The sequence below is a fragment of the Bidens hawaiensis genome, unplaced genomic scaffold (genome assembly GCF_021521415.1).
Source record: "Bidens hawaiensis isolate Kalapana, Puna unplaced genomic scaffold, B.hawaiensis_p1.1 tig00009570_1, whole genome shotgun sequence".
Classification (NCBI taxonomy): domain Eukaryota; kingdom Viridiplantae; phylum Streptophyta; class Magnoliopsida; order Asterales; family Asteraceae; genus Bidens; species Bidens hawaiensis.
The window spans coordinates 289140-310119 of record NW_027491715.1 but is presented as its reverse complement, the minus strand read 5'-3'; the positions used below and the strand labels follow the sequence as shown (position 1 = coordinate 310119).

The 20980-nt window shown below is 38.6% G+C and overlaps 1 protein-coding gene and 1 pseudogene across 2 annotated transcripts; both read right to left on the bottom strand.

The window, feature by feature from the left end:
* Nucleotides 1-6: 6 nt before the first annotated feature.
* Nucleotides 7-2037, bottom strand: LOC143532911 (palmitoyl-acyl carrier protein thioesterase, chloroplastic-like; annotated as a pseudogene). Its single transcript, XR_013135266.1, has 6 exons — nucleotides 1679-2037; nucleotides 1437-1571; nucleotides 1021-1134; nucleotides 772-943; nucleotides 610-678; nucleotides 7-500 (listed from the first exon to the last, which is right to left on the bottom strand). The product of XR_013135266.1 is annotated as a palmitoyl-acyl carrier protein thioesterase, chloroplastic-like (transcript).
* Nucleotides 2038-3883: 1846 nt separating this feature from the next.
* On the bottom strand, nucleotides 3884-10977 carry LOC143532910 (palmitoyl-acyl carrier protein thioesterase, chloroplastic-like). Its single transcript, XM_077027815.1, has 7 exons — nucleotides 10890-10977; nucleotides 6023-6315; nucleotides 5810-5943; nucleotides 4677-4790; nucleotides 4406-4580; nucleotides 4246-4314; nucleotides 3884-4175 (listed from the first exon to the last, which is right to left on the bottom strand). The coding sequence occupies exons 1-7, from the start codon at nucleotides 10975-10977 to the stop codon at nucleotides 3906-3908; spliced, it is 1143 nt and encodes a 380-aa protein (XP_076883930.1). The 3' UTR covers nucleotides 3884-3905.
* Between the last annotated feature and the right edge of the window lie 10003 nt (nucleotides 10978-20980).

Here is a 20980-nt window from a genome sequence, read left to right as displayed (position 1 = left end):
GCACATGGACACATTTTGTCTTTTTTTTTTAATCTAAAAATAAGACGGTTACGTACAACGATAAACAAAAGTAGGCTTATTCATGTGACCAAAGCCGAATCCCTAGCAATTTGGATCAAGAACTTCAAAGAGATCGACACCCGTATCCCATGGTGTTTACGGTTTGGGTCTCGATCAATAGAACGTGGAAAAGAGTTAAGAATGTGATATTTACCATATTCTATGATATTAGTCACTTACAATAACAAAACTAATTATGCTCTCATGTTCTAATTCCTTTTAGCATATTTTGGCCGCCATCTAGTTTTACCTTTCATGATCTCACCACTGTCAGCTCCAATCTCAAGTTGAAGCCGATGTTCACAATCAATATGGTCTCCACTATCGGTCCCTACTACAAAAGTGCGGGATTGTAACACGCTATCCTTCCTACACTCTCGACAGTACTCTAAAGTCATGCTAGCGAGCTCATAGTTTTCCTTAAGCGGCTCTGGAATACTCTACAATAACAAACGTCTTAATTCATGATAGTAATTTTATAAAAATAAACGATAGTTTTTTTTACGTAATTCATACTTAACCAGAATGCAAGATCGATGGATTGATTACCTCTAGGATCCACCCGATATATTTCACATTGTTAACATGTTGGTTAATATCCAAATCGCTCCATCTTGGCTAAACATATGTTCAAAGAATTAATCAAGAAGTTGATGTAAGCACTAAGAAAGTTACATATTGCGTTTCATATGAAAAGATAACTGGACCAACCGTTAAACCATCACGAACATGCTCAACAATGTGCTCATCTTGTTGTGACCATTTTATAGCATCGTGTTTGACTAAAGGCGGTGTATCTAGAAAGTATTGTTCTAACTCATCTCGAACTTGATATGGGAATTTCGATAACCTTCTTGTCTCTTTGTTCATCATCACCCAAATACTGCGAGATGGTACACGAAAGTGTTTTCATTGTTGCAATGAAAGATTATATATTTTCATACATTAGGAGGCTTTTACCTTGAAGCTCTTATTAATATCTCGCCTGTTTTGCAATCGCAAAACATCCAATTACAACACATACCGGTTTTCCCAGATGCAGCTTTCCATGTATCAACTTGAACAACATCACCCCTGCATTTGATTTGAGAATTTGGCAAGATACAATCAAGTTGACAACCTTCTACTAACTATGTGTGTATATATATAATATAAGTTTGAGAATTAAATATGGAGGTCAGCTATACATACACCGTCTGACATCTAATCTCACACCTTTCAAACGGCTATCTGGATCGTTCTGACCAATAGTTTTCAAAGTTCGATTTTTTGTTTTGTCAATGGCCGTCTAAGTGTTTTATAGACGGCCGTTTAATGATGTGAAATCAGATGAGGGTGGTGTCGCTATAGCATGACAGAGGAAAAAATTATTATACCAGGCTGGAAATCGGTCTGACTACCACTTGCATCTTAGCCATCACCCATATTAGGTTCTTCTTGCACATCTCTGGTGTTAAACCAAAGCCATCTTGCAAGATCCCAATTGTCTTTAAATGATTAAGGGATGTTTCCTATGAATTTGGTTTAAAATCGTCAGTAATTAAGAGCATGCATGCATGCACATGCAAACATGTATATTAATAATAAATTTATTATATACATATATAAATAAATATACCTGTAAATAATTCATAATTGTTTCTATAGAAGTTGTTTGATCTGGACCAACTTCATATGATCTAACATAAAGTTTTTGTCGAAAAACTAAGCCATCGTTAACCATCCGCCCTAATTCAATATCCGAAACCATCTTTTGAGTCGTTTTCTTCTGGTTGATCATTGTCATCATCGGCTTTAGGAGCATAGTTCTAATTGTTGGAAGAAGGATGTTCCGATCTCTAGCGCTAACTCTGGTAGCATATACCTTTGTAGGATATTTAACTTGCAAGCCCCAAAAAGAAGAAGGCGCCGCCTTTATAATAATATCATGCACATCCATGGTCCCTGATGAAAAGTTTATAAATTTTGAAAGCTGAACTGCAATAGATGTTGCCTTTTATTATTAATTTAACTATTAGTAGAAACCGTATTTTGTAAAATTCTTTGTTCAACTCTCACACGCACATATAACACATGTGAACTTCTAACTAATTATAGACCCACATTGGGCTAAGTAGGTGGAATTTTATAAATTTTATACATGCATGCATATTGGCATAAGTGAAACTAAACAATATGCCTGTTCTTGTCTATGTGAAGCTAAATGTTAGCTGGATTTTTATTGTCTATGCAAACTTAAAAATGGCAATGCCTATGTGAAACTAAGCGCGAGTGTTATAATTATAATGTAAATCATAAATCAAGAATTTAAAGATATTGATCACTAATGTGTTAACCAGAAAAATCCTTATCAAGTCACCAGCAACAAATTAATAACATGACTTTCATCATCCATATATGCATGGTAGAACCCTCAGTGAAATAAGTTACACATTAAGAAACCGAGCGTACGGATGACAAAATAGAACTTATATATTAACATGTGATCTTATATTATAAGATGCAATTTGGTCTTATATTAACATGTGATCTTATATTATATTAACCTGTGATCTTATATTATACAGTGTTTTTAAAGTACAAGGAATCTTTTGTAGCAACAGGAATTTAAAGTTAAAAAGAATATGATTGTGTCATATGTTTTGACAATATTAACGCATACTAGTTCCCGTTATGTGATGGACTTGTTCCCATTATGGAGTTGGTTTAGATGGAAAGTTTGCATCGACAAACCGTGCAACGGACTTCTTGGTGGGACCCCTCTCTCACATCAAACACAGTAACACACATACATATATATTATATATATAATTTTTAACGAGTTTTGTGTTGTAGAAGAAAATGAGAGTTTTTAAGAAAAGTTTGAAATATAATGTGACGTTGATGTGTCGGTTTGTTGATATTCAGGTGGATGCCTAACCAAAGACAAAAGTTTGGGTTCTATTTCAGTGGATTTCTGTGAATTTCAAATATATCATTTCATAAAGTTGAGACTTCCTATATATGTGCATAAAGGTAATATTTTGTCTCATCTTCATAATTTGTTGACATATATGACGATAAAAATAACAAGTGGTGGTTACAAAGTTGACGTTTATGTTTAACTGTTTTGTTCGATGTTAGTCATTGTATTTCAATTCTATGTTGTTTTAGTCACTATGTATGATATGTATTTTTGTTAATATTAAAAAGTTGTCATATCATAATTATTAGTTTCATCCTTGTTAGATTCTAATATTCATATATTGTCATAGTAATTTGTTGTTATGTAAAGATATTAGATGTTGTTTCTTCAACAATTTGAGTAGAATTAGCATTGACCTTATTTGTAATCGTAGTCTCATCCAGTAATAATAAAACGTCTCATACGTGATCCTATACACGTTAAACACATGTTACACAAAATATACTAGGTTTCTCGCTTATGGTTTTATATGGTTAAAAATTACATAATTAGATGTTTATTACCTGAAATTCAATCTTAAATGTCTCATAACTGATCCCATACACGCCAAACACATGTTAAACTATACGCATGGTATTGGTATTATGTAGTTATTTTTGTACATGTGTTATGGTTTAATTAATTTTTTGCAATGGCAATTTTTGAACACCTAAATTCCACCCTTTATCTTACACTTCCAATGATTTGAACTGATCACAACCTTACATTTTTAAAGAAAAACATCATACCACTAAACCCATAGATCATAGATTTGTATCGTAACAGTATAGTATCATATTATTATACAACACAACACATATGTTATAAGTTATAAGTTATTACGTATGGGTCAAAGCATAACAAATGGCATGACCATATACTTAATAACATAAACTTCACATTAAAGAACAAGTGACTGCTCTCCATCGCATCCTAATCTTTTACCATGTTTCGACCGCCAACTAGTCCAACCTTTCATGATCTCACCACCTCCAACCTCAAGTCGAAGAACATGCTCGCAATCAACATGATCACAATCGACTAATTTGCCATTGTCGGTTCCCGTTACATAAGTGTAGGATTGCAACACATTGTCCTTCCTACACTCTCGGGAGTACTCTAAAGTCATGCTGGCAAGCTCATAGTTCTCCAAAATTGAATACGGAACGCTCTGCAAACCAAATGTCTTAAAAGTATGAATATATATGTCGCGTACTTAGAATGAAAGATAAGTGTGTTACATCGAGGATCCACCCAAAATATTTCGCGTTGTTAACATGTTGGTTGATATCTAAATCGCTCCATCTTGGCTATAGATGCATATATGTGGTATATATATTAATCAATTGATTAATAAGGTCATGCAAGAATTAAGAAATTAATCTATGAAATAAGACACACCTTTATACCATTGCGAGTATAATCTATGATACTTTCATCCCGTGTTAAGAATTTTCTAGTGTCCTCTTTAATCGTCGGTGGTGTAGTATTCGTATAGTATACATCAAGTTCATTTTGAACTTCATCTGGGAATTTTGATAACTTTCTTGTCTCTTCATTCATCATTAACCAAATGCTATGAGAATACACAAGAAAGATACCGGTATTAATGTTAAGAAAAGCGATTCTATGAACATATTTTCTAATTTGTGTAGCAAGATGTTGATCATACCAAGAAGCTCTAAGTAATTTCTTGCCGGTTTTGGCATCAAAAAACGTCCAATTGGAGCACATTCCAATTTTCCCATACGCGCTATTCGATATATCAATTTGAATAACATCATCCCTATAATTGATCATTTAGGCATGAGAAAGTACATGAGCGTCAAACTAGTATACATACATAAATACAAATATGTATGCACGTATATAGCTAGTAGCCGGTAAAAGTCTAACTGATGGGTTAAACCGAACAAAATTTTCACTGACCGATTTTACCAAAGTTTTTATGTGTGTTGCTTAGTGTAGAAATTTATCTTCACATATTGGCCGGTATCACGTGCTAAATCTATAATATATATAAACAAAACACCTATATTCTACGTGTCGTATTCTGGTCGCTCCCCCATTTTTAGAGCCACTAGAGTGCTTTCTTTATAAATGGTAAGCTCTAGTTAATTTGGCCCAGTTTGTACCCACCCGTTGACCTCCAAAATATACCCGAATATCTTTACATGGTCATAACACCTCTCACATATGTAATCCTGAGTCTCAATCCACGCTCTACAATACCATCGCCTATGTTGAAGAACATCCTTATATATTCTATTTCAAGGAGCATTTCAGTTGTCTTTAGCCTACAATTGGCTACATATAAGATTTTCGGTTTTCTATGTAGTATAATTGAGGGTTTCCTCTCTATTGATAAATTATTATCTCTCTCTCTCTTTTGCATACTATACTAAAACTTGTAACAAGCTAGTAAAAGTTTTCCTGCATAAGTTTTTGACCTTAATAGAAGTTTTTTGAATTTGTCAAGACATTTATGTGTTATTACTTCTTTATATAAGCTCTATTGGATTAATTTTGTTCTAAATATTGAATCGGAATCTATTTAGTTAAAAATGTTGTTTTTTTATAAGCTATGAACTACTTGAGAAGTTTTATTTGGATGATATGCAGTGATGAAGCTTGGACTTTTATATAGGGGCCCAAAAGTTACGGATCTTGTTTGGGCATAGAAGGGGGGGGGGGGGGGACTCCCGGTCCCTTCTATGCCGCGCCCATGTTGATACTTGATATGGTATCACCGGTATTATTAAAACTTATGTTTTATATCAACTACATGGATATGAAGAGTGGTACCAAATTGGATAACGATCCACTTCCATTTGCAGCTTTGCCATCACCCAAATTAGGTTCTTCTTGCACATCTCTCGTGTCGAACCTAAGCCGCCACCCCAAGCTCCACCTGCCTTGACATGATTAATGCATGTTTCCTGACCATATGATGCCAATTATATACATGCAATTACAATAACCAGTTAAATAGCTAATTTATCACATATATACACAAACCTGCATTAGATTAATAAGGGTTTCTGTAGTAACTGTTTGGCCTGCTCCAACTTCATATGATCTGATATGAAAGTTTTGTCGGAATACAAAATCGTCTTTAAATAGTCTACCTAAACCGAGATCCCCAACCATGTACGGGTAATTTTTGTTTTGGTCGAGCATCATCTTAGGTTTCAAGAAAATAGTTCTAATAGCACCAACTTTGGTAGCATGTACCTTTGTAATATCTTTAACAACCAAACCCCAAGAAGAAGCATATTTGTTCTTAATAATTCCATGTTCATCTACTGCTCCTCGTCGAAGATTACTACGAGACAGGCAATGATATGAGAAAGAATTTGACAAGCAAAATGCATTGGCAGTCATAACAACCATTGGCAGTCTAAAAATTGAATCCCAATATACAATAAGCTAAGTTTTGTTAACTATTTATAATGACACCATATTTATTGATTTTCTTTATATCAGTTTTATGGTGCATTATTCGCACATATCTAACTTATAGATCCACCCAGTGTTTTAAAAACTAGTTCACACCGGTCAGTTGAACCGGTTAAATCGGATTTCGCACACTAGGTCGGTATTTTGAGTCCGGTATATATGACCGGTTTGCTAGAACATCGTACCGGCGGTTTTTGTCTAAAATACCGGTTTTTAAGCCCGAGAAATTTTTTATATTTACGGCCCATATTTTTTCAAAAATACTTTTAACCCAACAATTAACATTAAAACGTGTAAACTTCAGGACTATTTTTTTTAAGAGTGATTGCTTTTGCATTATTTTTTTAATATGGATTAACTTTTGGATTATTTTTTGTTATAAGAATCATTTAGTTTTGGTTTATTTTTGGATTGAAGTTACGATCATAGGAAATTATAAGGGATTTTTTAACCCAATCTAGTACAAGTAGAATACCGGTTTTTAAAACTCCAATTTTGTTTTTATATATATTTTTTAGTCATATGTATTATATTTTACATATAGTTTAAAAAAAATGTAGAAATTTTTTTTACACGAATCGACCAATAACATAGGTGTGACAAACATTTACATTACACTAATATTTGCAAATTTTTACTATTCACCCTATGATGTAATTACATTTGTTACACCTATTTTAAAAGTCGATCGATGTAAAAAAAAATAAAAATGTTGGTAGGTGTAACTTACTTACAGTACATATGAAAAAAAAATTATAAAACTTTATAGGTGAATCACGCAAGAAATACGAAAAACAAATATGCATGATTCATTATGTGTAATTAATTGTATAAAATAATAATGATACACTTGTAATTGATAAAAAACATGATTTTAATGAAAATGATAGTTTGGTATTATAATTTTTTAAAAGTCAAAATGAGTTATTAATAACATTTAAGTGATATTTATTAATTCCTAACTAAAAAGTCGACTCAGAGAACTATTAAAAGAACATTTAAATCCAAGGATTGAAAAAGAAAAGAAGAAAGTCATCCATACTATTATACTAACGGCTCTTTGGTGCTTGTGGAAGGCACGTAATGATTCTCTCTTTAACAAGACTAGAATTTCGGTGAATAGATTAAAGGACGATATCAAACATCTCTCGTTTTTGTGGGTGAAACATAGGGGGAAGATGGTCGGGCTAGATTGGGAAGAATGGTGTAAATTTTGTTTTTGAGTTTGTTCTAGGTGCTTTCCTTGTTTTGGTGTTTGTATTTTGGGGTTAGCTTCTTGCTACTCTCCCGATTTGTTCTTTTAATAATAGTTAGCTGTTCAAAAAAAAAAACTAAAAAAATCGACGCAATTTTTTTTATAGATGTAACTTACTTATAATATGTATGGAAAAGTTTTAAAAACTGTAAAGTGGGAATTATTTCGAATTCTCACAAGTCAATTGTGGATCACGCAAGAAATGCAAGAAATAGTTGACCATGCTTTTAATTAAAATGATAGTTTGGTCTTAACAACGTGTTCTTAAGTTTCATTTAAGGATAAAAAAGAAAGGGAGAAGAATTGAAAGAGAAAAGAAAGAGAGGGAGAGGAAAATATATCACTTCATTTCATGTTCCTGAGTTTAATGAAAATGAAAGAAAATTTAGAAGTTAATATATACGCACACATTTTCTCTCTTATCCAATTTGGAAGGATGAGTATAGACTTAATTTTTTTAGCCTTTTCTCTCTCCTCTCCTCCTTAAAAAATCTCTAGAACATGATTTCTTCACATTTTCTTCTCATTTCCCCCCTCCCCTCTTTAAATGAGACTAAAAGTTATTTAAAGTAAAAAAGTGTTATTATTAACACATAATTGATATTTATTATTAACTCAAAAATCAAACATCATAAAAAAAAATTTCCAATGTAACTTACTTGTAATACATATGAAAAAAAAAATTGTTAGGTAAAGTTACTTCGGGTTTCACAGCTCAAAGATGGATCACACGTACAAGAAATAGATTTAGACCATTCATTATGTGTAGTCAGTTGACTAAAATAATAATAACACACTTGTAATTAATAAAAAAACTAATTGACTATGATTTTATGAAAATGATAGTTTGGTCTTAAAAGTTTTTTAAAGCTAAAATGAGTTATTAATAACATATAATTGGTATTTGTTACTAACTAATTCAAAGTTACAAATCAATTTTCTTTTTGATTTTCTTTTATAAACTTTTTTTAATCAAAAGTATTGTTAATCAAATACTAAAATATCTTCATTTATATTTTGTCAAATACCAGATTTATGTAATGCACTAATGCCTACACATATTCATGTATCCTGATATTAAACATTTAGAATAAGATACAAAAAATTAAAAATAAAATAAAAGAATATCTTTTGTAATTTCTTAAACAATTTAATAGTCACCTCACCAAACAAATAACAATTTTACTCATGTACCCTTTTAAATAATTAAACAAAAAAAAAATTGTGATTGGTTAAATGACTTATGGCATTAAGAATCATGTAGGTTTTATGAACGGATCAAACAATAAATTATTGATTCACTCTTACTTGCAAGCTAGTGGAAATCACTTGCAAGCTAACCGAGATTTCGAATCTTATGTTATATTTGGTTATTACCCAAAGTAGAAAGAAAGATATAAAAATAAGGTCGAGAGAGTAGGTGAGAGTTGCTACTTTTTATCCAAAGGGTTATGGTACTATTTATTTATAGTGCAGCCTCATGTATCATTCTTTCCATATATATATATATATATATATATCCAAATGGGCTTTGTTTTACAAAAGGCCAAACCAAACATTACAAATACATATACGAATGCTAACTAAAGATATGCTGAATTTACCTAAAAAATACAAAAGACTTAACAAAACAATAAGGGCTTTACAAATCATTTCTTGCATTATCTTAACTTAATAACGTTGTACATATAGATCTAATCTAAAACATACATTATGTGAAAACCAAAAACCCAAATCGTAACACTTACAACTCTTTTGTATTATTCACAAGGGTAAAACTGTAAAAGTATATTTATTTATTTGTTAACTTCCTTTATCTATTCCCCACCCTTCTTAAGCATTTAAAACATTTTTACACAATACTACTTTTTTTTTTAATTTACACCATTATTTAAAAACCATTTTGGATTTAGTTATATTATATAATCTTGTTATATATTAACAAAAAGAATTAAGCATATGTTATTTTATATGTGTACTAAAAAATGACATATACTTAATATGATGAACATGTAATTGTTGTAAAAAGGAAATACATAATGTAATTACCTTGCTACCATTTGTAACATGTGTATAAGTGTGAGAGGTGAGATGTGATATATGACGAGTTTTTTATGATGAGGAGAAAGAGAAAGAAGCTAAATTACCCTGTTACCATTTAAATATTGATTCAAAGCAACAAATAAAGTCCAGATTAATTAAAAATCACAAATTAAATTATGCAAAAAGAGACGAGAGACCATAGACCATGCATATATATATATATATATATATATATATATATATATATATATATGTGTGAATTGCAGAACATATATATATGTTAATGCTCAATTAACTTTGTCTTCAAACATTATTAGTATATGTTGTGAATATAGTCTTTTTGTTGCGACTAATAAGGTCGTATGTACTGCAGTTTGTTTTAAGCAAGTTTCTTCCAAACATTAGTATATTCCTAGCTACCTCTATCTGGTTTTGTTAAATAGGTCTTCTCGACATAGAGCACATGATTCATGTTTTGTTGTTTAATATTGAATATTATAGAATATATTATTAGAGTTTTAGTATTATAGTGTTTGATCACTTTGGAGCACTATCAAAACTCTGAAAATACATTCTATAATATTCTCTAATAATATTAGCCTTGTATTATTAGGAGATGAAGAGCGGTACCAAATTGGATAGCGGTCCACTACCACTTGTAGCTTTGCCATCACCCAAATTAGGTTCTTCTTGCATGTCTCTCCTGTTAAACCTAAGCGGTCGCTCCACACTTCACTTGCCTTCATATGATTATTGGTTGTTTCCTGAGCATGCACATGCTAACTTATACGTAATTTCAATTATAATTAAAATGACAAGTACTTTATATATCACATATACGGTATACCTGCAATAGATTCATAATAGTTTTCAAGGAAAGTGTTCGGTCAAGCCCAACTTCATATGATCTGATACGAAAGTTTTGTTGGAATACAGAACCATCTTTAAGAAGTCTCCCTAAACCGAGATCTGTAACCTTGTACAATTCATTTTCGTTTTGCTCGAGCATCATCTTTGGTTTCAAGGAAGTAGTTTTAGTAGCACCATATCTAGTAGCATTTACCTTTGCAATATTTTTAACAACCAAACCACAAAAAGTACCTTCCTTTTTCTTGGCATCTATGGAACCTAGTGTGGCTCTATGATTATTGTGTGTAATGTCATGGTATGAATTGGAATTCAAAAGGAAAAAGGTATTGGCAACCATAACAACCATTCCTAATAAAACTCTTTAACAATTGAATTCCACTAAACATTATTATGTCATTTTCAACTATTTATAGATACCATATTTGTTAAAGGTCTTTATAGAAATTTATATCAATTATTATGAACCGTGTGATGCACCATAAAGGGACCATCTCACATTTCAACCTTGAATTTCCTGTTTAGATTAAGTAGGCTGCATCATGTTGTATATGTGTAGTAAAACCTAATAAATCAATCAATTAAACAAATCTGAAACTTGTACGCAATTGTAGATGAAAAAAATGAAACCTGGACCATCTGATTGTAAATCACTTTCAGCTAAACCTATTTATGAGTCACACACAATGGATTTCTTTTACAAGGAATTCAGATTTGATAGTTTCTATTTGCCACCTCTACCCGGTACCTTGACACTGGATCTAATAGCCATGAAACACCAGATTTATCAAGTCTTGACACTTCAAAGGCATCGATGATAATGACTCGCTCTATGTTAGTATTGGTAAGGGACTTCTCATTCTTCGTATCGGTTCCTATCAATTCTCTTCTCTTCGTATCTAACATCTTATGTTCTTGAGATTAAGAAAATCTTCTTTCGATTTAAAATTGTCTTGATAATCATTAAGGGGGTGTTTGGGATTGCTTATTTTTACCATCTTATAACTTATAAACTTTTTGAAAATTAATAAGGTGTTTGGGATTGCTTATATTGTGAGATAAAAAGTTCTATAAGTTATAAAATTGTAACTTATTAACTTAATGAAAAATTATAAGAAAGTAAAATAAGAAATCTCAAACAACCCCTACATGCCCAACAGGGAAAGTCTGTTCAAGTTAGTCATATCATTTATGTCAATGATAATCCCTGCATTATTTCTTTCAAATGGATTCTTCTAATTTAGTCAAATGCGTATTTCTTAGACGGCAAGACAGTTGACATGAGGATGCTTTATTGGACTAAATTAATGGGTCTCTTAATTTGAGTTTTTTTTTTACCAAATTGGGGAGTAAGGAAAATTTAATTATCAAAATAGGTGAAATGAAAGTTATGAAAGTTATTTACTAAAATGAGTTTTTTAGTTACTTTTCATTTATATTAATAAAATATTTGACTTTTGATCGAAATAACATAGAACGATTACAATAAAGTGGCAGACAAAAGGGCAACAAGCTGCGCCGCAACTCCCTTTTGAATAGCAAAGTCAATCCTATGAAAAACAAAGCTTGGGACCTAGGAGCCGAAGATGTTCCACGTACGACACGCTAAACCCTACTCAAAAAATTCGCAGCTCTAGGCCAGAAAACCAAATGTATTTAATTTATTTTCTTATGCCCCCCCCCCTCACCATCTAACCTCCTCCCCTACCTGAGTTTAGGTCGCCGACCATCACCATCTTGGTCGCCGTGCCAACCATGATCATCATTGGAATTGAACAATTATAGATGGAATTGAGTTGGTTATATTGATTAATTGCATTACGAGATTTATCATCTTCGAAGATGTGCGTGCAGATTACCGTGACTATTGAAGAAGGAGACCCAATAAGCGGAAGCAGCTTTTCAGGAGATTCGGTCACGCTTGATCGAACTCCCAACGCTCACAGCACCAAAAGCGGGAGAGGAGTTAATCCTATACCTTTCCGCAACAGATAGAGCAACCGGGGCAGTCCTGCTAGTAGAGCGAAAAGGCATCCAGATGCCAATCTATTATGTCAGCCGTATCCTAACAGACGTAGAAACCCGGTACTCTACCCTCGAAAAATTAGTCTTAGCACTTATACACGCTTCACGCAGGCTAAGACGATATTTCCAGGGTCACCCAATCACCATTCTCTCCAACTTCAAACTTGCAAACGTTCTAGGCAAACCCGAGTTATCGGGACGCCTAGCCAAATGGGCAATTGAGTTGGGGGAATACGCGATAAAGTATAAGCCAAGACCAGCCATAAAAGGCCAGGTTCTGGCCGACTTTATTGCAGAAGTGCCTGCATCGCGGGAAAAAGAGTGCCAGGAAGAGGCTCAACCCTCTCCAGCACAAGACATCAATGATGTCTGGCGACTCTACACTGATGGGGCAGCCAATAACGAGGGTTCAGGCGCAGGGCTGAAACTAACCAACCCAGCAGGCCAAGAATACACTTACGCTATTCGACTGGATTTTCCAAGTACGAATAACGAAGCCGAGTATGAGGCATTCTTGGCTGGGCTGAGAATTGCGCGTAAGATGGGAGTGAAAAACTTGGAAGCCCACGTGGATTCCATGTTAGTAGCCAATCAAATCAACGGGACGTACACGGCCGTGAACGACACAATGGCCCTGTACCTCGCACAAGCAAAATCCCTTATGCGCGATTTCAACGACTGCAAAGTCATACACGTCAAGCGAAGTGAAAACAAATCTGCGGATGCGTTAAGCAAGCTTGCATCATTAGCCTTCACCCACTTAGGAAAGGATATCCGCATTGAACTCCTCGAGGCACCTTCGGTCCCGCACAAGGAAATTTGTGTCATCCAAACCGGCACGGAAACGTGGATGACACCAATAATAAAATACCTTGCGGCAGGTACACTACCAGAGTCAAAAACACAGGCAAGAAAACTACGCTGTAAAGCACTGAATTATCAACTCATCGATGACATCCTTTACAGACGTAACTTTCTTGGCCCACTCTTAAGATGCGTGGACAACCAAGATGCTGACTACCTCCTAAGGGAAGTACACGAAGGCATCTGTGGAGTACACGCAGGTCCCCGCGCTGTTGTAGCTAAGCTAAACAACGCGGGATACTTTTGGCCGGGGATGCATACGGATGCGCTGGCATACATCAGAAAATGCAGGTCTTGCCAGCTTTACGCACCCAACACGCACCGCCCGAAGAATGAACTTGTTCCAGTCACTTCTTCATGGCCATTTCAGAAGTGGGCCATCGATGTGACAGGCCCATTTCCTACAGCAGCAGGAAATGTTCAGTTCCTAGTGGTAGCCATCGACTACTTCACCAAGTGGATAGAAGCAAAACCCTTAGCCCAAACAACTGCAAAACATATCAAAAAATTTATTTGGGAATTTATTATTTGTCGTTTTGGACTTCCACAGAATCTGGTGAGCGATAACGGCACCAACTTTGCTGACAAGAAGCTACAACAGTGGCTGAAAGAACTTCAAATCACCCACACCTTTACCTCAGTGGCACACCCGCAAGGTAATGGTGAGGTGGAAAGAGCAAATAAGAGCATCGTCGAAGGCATCAAGAAAAGACTCTCGGAACACAGATCCGGCTGGGTGGACGAGCTTCCGCACGTCCTTTGGGCAAACAGAACGCTGAAGAAGGCCAGTACGGGAGAAACCCCGTTCAGCCTCACTTATGGCACTGAAGCCATGGTCCCGGTCGAAATTGGTTTACCCTCGCCAAGGGTCTTGATTCAGCCAGAAGACAATGATGCGGAAAGACGGTTGGACCTTATGCTAACCGAGGAACGCAGAGACTTAGCCGCAGTGCGTGAAGAGAACTACAAGCGACAAATGCAAAAGTACTACAACACGCGGGTAAAACTCTGCCACTTCAAAGTAGGAGACTACATACTGCGTAACAACGAGGCTTCGAACCAAGAACGCCCAGGAAAGCTGGCCCCAGTCTGGGAAGGGCCATACATTATCAAAGAAGTCCTGGGAAAGGGCGCATACATGCTCGAAAGGCTCGATGGCACTCCCATCCCAAGAACATGGAATGGAGCTCAATTACGCAAATGTTATATGTAGATCAATTCCAACTTGTAAAGAAAAGGCCTAGAGCCACTTCTAATGGAAATGATTCTCCTTTCACAATGTGTTAATAGCCTTACCTTTATACTTATGAACTTCCCACACTAATGTGCCGGTATTCACCGCATAAATAGGGGAAGAAGTAAGTCGTTACGTGTGGAAGGCGGCAAAACCCGCATAAACACACGGTAAAAACTTCAAGTTTTAAGGAAAACCTACACGCAGGTCAGATGTAAGTAAAGTTTAGCCATCCTTGTAAGTGCAAGTGACGGTCTTACCCGCACAATCACGAACAAGGAAGCAAAACTTCAACCTATCATCTACCACGTTCAAAGGTTAACTTATTCTGAACACTTAGAAAATTTCAAAGGAAAAGATGAGGAAAACTTCCACGCAGGTCGGATATAAGTAAAGTTAAGCCATTCTACTAAGTGTAAGTGACGGTCATACCCGCACAATCATGAAAGAGGAAGCGAAACAAACTTATAATTTGCCACGTTAAAAAGTTAACTTATCTAAGTACTAAAGAGATTACTAAGTTAGATCAAAACAAGCGTAAAATAAACAAGGCAAAGAATTAACACAATCTTTATTCCATCAAATTCAAATATTACAAAGATAGCTATACAAAAGCAAAAATCTACGTTAATGGTGGAAAGGGATCTTCAGAATCAAGCTTCAGGACCACTTCCACTTGGACCCGCTCCATCAGTAGAGCGTGATGGTTCAAGGAAGGCTTTAAGAACAGCTAGCCCATCATCAGCAACAGCGACTTCGTTCACCTTCTCCACCACCGGATGCGGGAAGGCGGCATACTGGTTCACTGCTTGGTCGTAAATAGCTTCAGTATCCACATCATACAAAGGGAAGTTGGAAGGCGGGATGCCTTTCTCAACGAACCCTAGACCAAGCAGGAAGCCGGCCTTTTCCCCATCCTCATGAGAAGCGTTGAGGGCTGCGCTCATAGCATCGTCATAAGACGTCTCTGAGAAGACCCGATGCACAACCTACAAAGAAAAAATACAAGTATCAGAACCTTTTTTATTTACAAAGAAAAGCGTGAAGACATGAAGCTAAACATACCTGAGACAACGCTTCTCGAAGAAGCCATTCCTTGGCAACCAGAGCTTCTTGGAGGGCTGCTTGAGCTTCGTTACGGGCGCGTTCGGCTTCACTCTTGTTGAGGTTGGCAAGCAACACATCTTTAGCCGCAGCCTCTTCGACGCCCTTTAGCTTACGCTCGGTATGGTCAAGCACCCCCCTCTGGTCCAGGATTTCTTGAAGCTTCTTAGCGTCCTCCATCGCCAAGGCATCATGAGCCTGCTGGAGAGCCTCTAATTTGGCTTTAAGCTCTTCATTCTCCAGGCGTAGAGGCTCAGCAACAGCTTCAGCCTTGGTGGCCCTTTCAGTCGCGTTCCTAGCAGTCTCCTTGGCCAGCCGAAGCTGTTCATTAACAGCTTGGGCAGCCTTGGAGCGAGCCTCAAGACGGGCCTGAACCTCAACTTCAAGGGCCTTGAACGCCTTCTCCTTCTCCGCCGCCGCGGCGGAAAGCCTCCTATTCTCCTCCCGGACAGCCCGCGCCTGAGCTACTTCCTGAAGGCGAGCTGCCTTTAACTTGTCGTTTTCACGACAAAGCAGCTCGACGCGCGGCTGCATCCGGGCCAGGAGAACCTGAAGCTCATTGCTTAGCCTACCCTCCTGGTAGCTAGCCATGGCTTCCCCCAACGCACCACTGGGAGCAGCGTGACGAGCCCACTCCACGCACTCCACAGGTGTGCGAAGGGTTGTTCCTCGGCGAATGTTCCATCGTGGAACATACACTTCATTGGAATCCGACACTGCAAAAAACAAAGAGCAGTTAGGAAAAGATGATTGAAAAATTTTAAATAGGCCAAAAGAACCCTACGCACCTGTAGGGTCAATAACAGGCCGATAGCCGCCGAACCCATCACCTGAACCCAAGGGAAATCCATCCAAGAGGTCAGGCAGATGGGAAGGTGGCAGAGTTTGGCGATACGCCCCATGCATACCTGAAGGATCGGCCGTCGTTGCCGATGACGGAGGAGGCATGGTAGCGGCCGCCGCGGTCGCCGCTGCGGAATCCGCAGCAATAGTAACCGCCGGCTCGGTGAAAGATGCTGTAAAAATAGCACTCACAGCCGGCGGTGACGTCATCACAGCTGGAACAGTCGGCTCAAAGGAGTGAGCAACTGAACCAGCGGAAGCAGGCGCAGGCGCCTGGGTCGTCGCCTCAGGTAGGCTGACCAAGCCTACCGTCATTGGCGGAGAGGTACTCCTCTGCGCTCCACCCTGGAATGCGTCAACATCCACGCCTGCGTAAAGAAGATAAGTGTTAATGATAAAGCTATGAAGTTAAAGAAAGGAAGTTTGTACTTACGGGTTTTCTTGAGCCTAAAGGTACGGAGAGGCGGGGACGAACCCGATGGAGCCGGCCTCTTTGCGCCGATCACCGTCGTCTTCTTGGGCTCTCCGGAGGTGACAGTCGCAGCCTCCGGAGCGGTGGTCTTATCACCACCGGGATTCCCCGCCACCTATTCGCTCTCGGTCTCCGAATCAGACCGAGGCACCGGATCGGCAGTGGAGGCCACCTTCCCCTTCCCCTTCCCGCCGGCAGCCTTCTTCTTCCGCACCAACGGAGGACCATCTGCGGATTCCTCATCAGAACATACGATTAGAGGAATTCCAGCAGAGGTTTCAACATTGAGGGGTCGAGGGTTGAATAGCGCCTTACCTGGCCGCCTGGCGCTCAGGATCTCATGGCGTAGCGGGTAGACCTCCACGAACCGATCCGCCGTTTGTTCTAGGATGGGCAACTCGTTCTCATCTAGAGCGCGAGTACCCATCCGTGCGGGACCGTCAGCCTCCCGCGTGTTCAGGAGCGACTGCAAGTCGTTCCCCTCTGAAATAAACAGGAAAAAAGTTAGAAGAAATTCAGAATCAACAAAAAGAAACAAAGCATACCGTAAGGAACAGAGTTCGAACCGTATTCGAGGACGATCGGAATCTTTCGCGCATCCGCCTCCTTCCACACCCGGCTCATCCCCAGCATCACCATCCCGGACTCCGCAAACCGGTAAACCGGAGATTGGACCCGGGATATCTTCGAAAACCATTCCGCCTCCTCGTAGTTGGAGGCGTGAAGGCTGGGAAGTGCTTGCCCGTTCTTGAATTTCATGGCAAGGGGGATGGCGCGAGCGGATATGTAGAAGAACTCCCGCTTCCACGAGCGAAGACTGCGCTCGGTTGCGCAGATCTTTAAACCCTTAATCCGGGTTATCAATGTATACCACCCCTGGATGCACCTCCAAGTGTAGAAGGTCATCAGGCGGTCAATATAGGGCTCAATGCCCAGAATCCGGCACACCCACTCGAAGTGCCGGATCTTGGCAATCGCCATCGGGTGCACCTCGGTCAGGTGCACACCGTGCCTCTCCAGGACACGGTAAACAAACTTTGTCAATGGGAACCTAAGATTCCCATAAACAAAGAATGCAGCATATACCCCGATCTTGCCTCTGGGGGCATCGTACACTGTCTGATGGGGTTCAGGAAACTCAGGCTCGAGAGACTCGAGCATGAACTTCCTGACGACGTACTGGTACAGATCGACAGGCAAAGCACACTGGCACTCGCCAGCAGTACTCTTGTCGTCGGCTGTAGACTCGAGATCACGAGACGACATCTTGCAGATGAAAGAAAACGATTTCGAGAAAAGGCTCGACTGAAAAGTTGAGTATTCACCGGAAATCGTTCGGAAGATGAAGAGAAAAGTGAAAGTGTGAATTACAAAGAACCCTCTCCCCCTTTATATACTAATCGCAATTAATGCGATGAATTTAATGCGGAGGAGAGAGAAATCGAAGGTGCAATGAAACTATGACACGTGGCAAAAAGCAAGCTGGCAACAGCTGTTGAAAGGACGCATACCATTAATTTCGCGGCCACGCGCCCGAAAAAACGGGCCCACGCGCCTGAAAAAGCGACTGGAATGACCAGGTACTGTCACGTTACCATAACTTCCTGCACGTCCTGACACAGTCAGAAGAAACCGTCGCACGACGTTTCAGAGGTTTGGACTGTTCTTATCCTTTCACCAACTCTTCGAATTTCAAAATTCAAAAAGATTCAAAAGTAAGCGGGAAAATACCCCTTACCTTGGCAACCAAGTAACCATAAGACGGGTGCGGGTACAGTGTCAAGGCAAAACCCTTCACATACTTAGCACCCGCAGGGAATTGACGCCAGGAATACCTTGGCAACCAAGTAACCATAAGACGGGTGCGGGTACAGTGTCAAGGCAAAACCGTTCACATACTTAGCACCCGCAGGGAATTGACGCCAGGAATACCTTGGAAGTAAAGTAACCATAAGACGAGTGCGGGTACAGTGTCAAGGCAAAACCCTTCACATACTTAGCACTCTGCAGGGAATTCAAACCAAGAAGGATCTTCTGGGGCATGCCTGCGGAAACGGGAATAACATCCCCGCGTAACGGGAACGTCGAGAACTATATTGTTTGAAACTCCAAGATGGAATTGGTGGTTTTAGCATAGTTGATCAGTATGTTGAAAACTACCAAAACCCCATGGAGAATCCACACAAGTGGGACTCAACGCTCCTGACTTGCGAGGAGGTTACAAACCTACCCGCTTCATACCCAAAGATCAAGCAGAAAAGTCGGGAATTTCTGCGTGACATCAGGAAAACCGCGGGAAGAATCACCACGGAAAACCTAAAAACTAAACCCCTTTTCAAAACCCCTTGCTAAGTCCAAAAGTTCACCTCACTTATTAATAATTCATGAGAAGAACATTGGACTGGGGGGACTTGAAGAGGTAGGTCCCAGCAAAGCCCAATTGGACCCGCAAGACTCACCTTGAACAGGGACGTCTGCGCAACGACCAACTGCTCCCGCAGGACCCACCATGCTCAAAGAACCTTACGCGCAGTACGCCAGCTGTACCCGCAGGGAAAGCCTCCCAATGGTGAAGTACCCCGCCTGTTCCCGCAGTTGCGAATACAAGCCATCAGGGAAGGCTACCTGCACTAACAGCAAGGCTACACGCACAAGGCACTAGCTACTTCAGTAGTCACATGAAGGAATGAGCAAGGCGGGAATTCTCCCGCCTAAATGAGCCAGTCCGTATGCTTCTGGAAGATCTTTTGTACTATACCTACTAAGGTATGGGCAGAAGACGATTTGACCAGAACAGCCCGTGAACCAATCACAGGGTGACAGCTCACCGACAACAGTACGAGGAGGAGCACCCTCTAGTACTGTTTGTCACTATTAGCCGCTGCCTACTCACCAACCCTTACAATGGGACGTGCGCAGCCTACAGTTGGTGGAACAGTGCGTAGCCGGCAGTAAAGGAACAGTGTACAGCCGACCTTGTTACTGTTGGCCGTAGCCTATCCACCAACCAGCATGGCCTGTGCGTAGTCCACTGTTGGTAGAACATGAATACTATTCAGCCGGCTGTACCTTCTAGAAAACCTACCTTCGGCTATAAATACTCCAACACCTTGGAATGGTAAGGACATCATCTGATATCTCAATCTTATCTAGCAATCTCTTAATATACACTTATATTCAGAGCAATCTAGTCTGATTCTCACGCCGGAGGGTGGTCACAAGGAGGAACCCCCCCCTTCTCAGTGACGAGCTTACGGTGTCTGTTTTGCAGGTCCTCTGAAGAACAACCTTCTCTGCTGGACCTCATCCTCGTGGGAAACATTACTTAACCCCCAGATTATCTGTACTCTGTCGTGGGTTCTCTTAGTGTTTCTTCAATTTAGTACTAGCCACATATGTACAAACAATTGAATTAATTTATGTTATATCGATTAGCTAGTCATTCAATTGAATAGAGCTTTAACCAATGTTTTCAAACCCGGCCCGGGCGTCGACCCGAACGTCTTACCAGGTCAAAGGTCGGACTGACCCGGGAGGGCGGACCGGTGTTTGACCCGGATGACGTCATAAATAATTTAAATATATATATATATATATATATATATATATATATATATATTTATATATATAATTCATATACATATAAAAATTAATAATAACAAAAAATAATAATAATAACAAACTTTAATGTTTATTTATGTTTCATACATTATTTTTTGAATATATATGATATATATTTGATTAATAAAGACATTAATGAAGCTTGGTTGGTTGGCTTATGGGTAATTATTAAAGTTTCTATCTATAAAT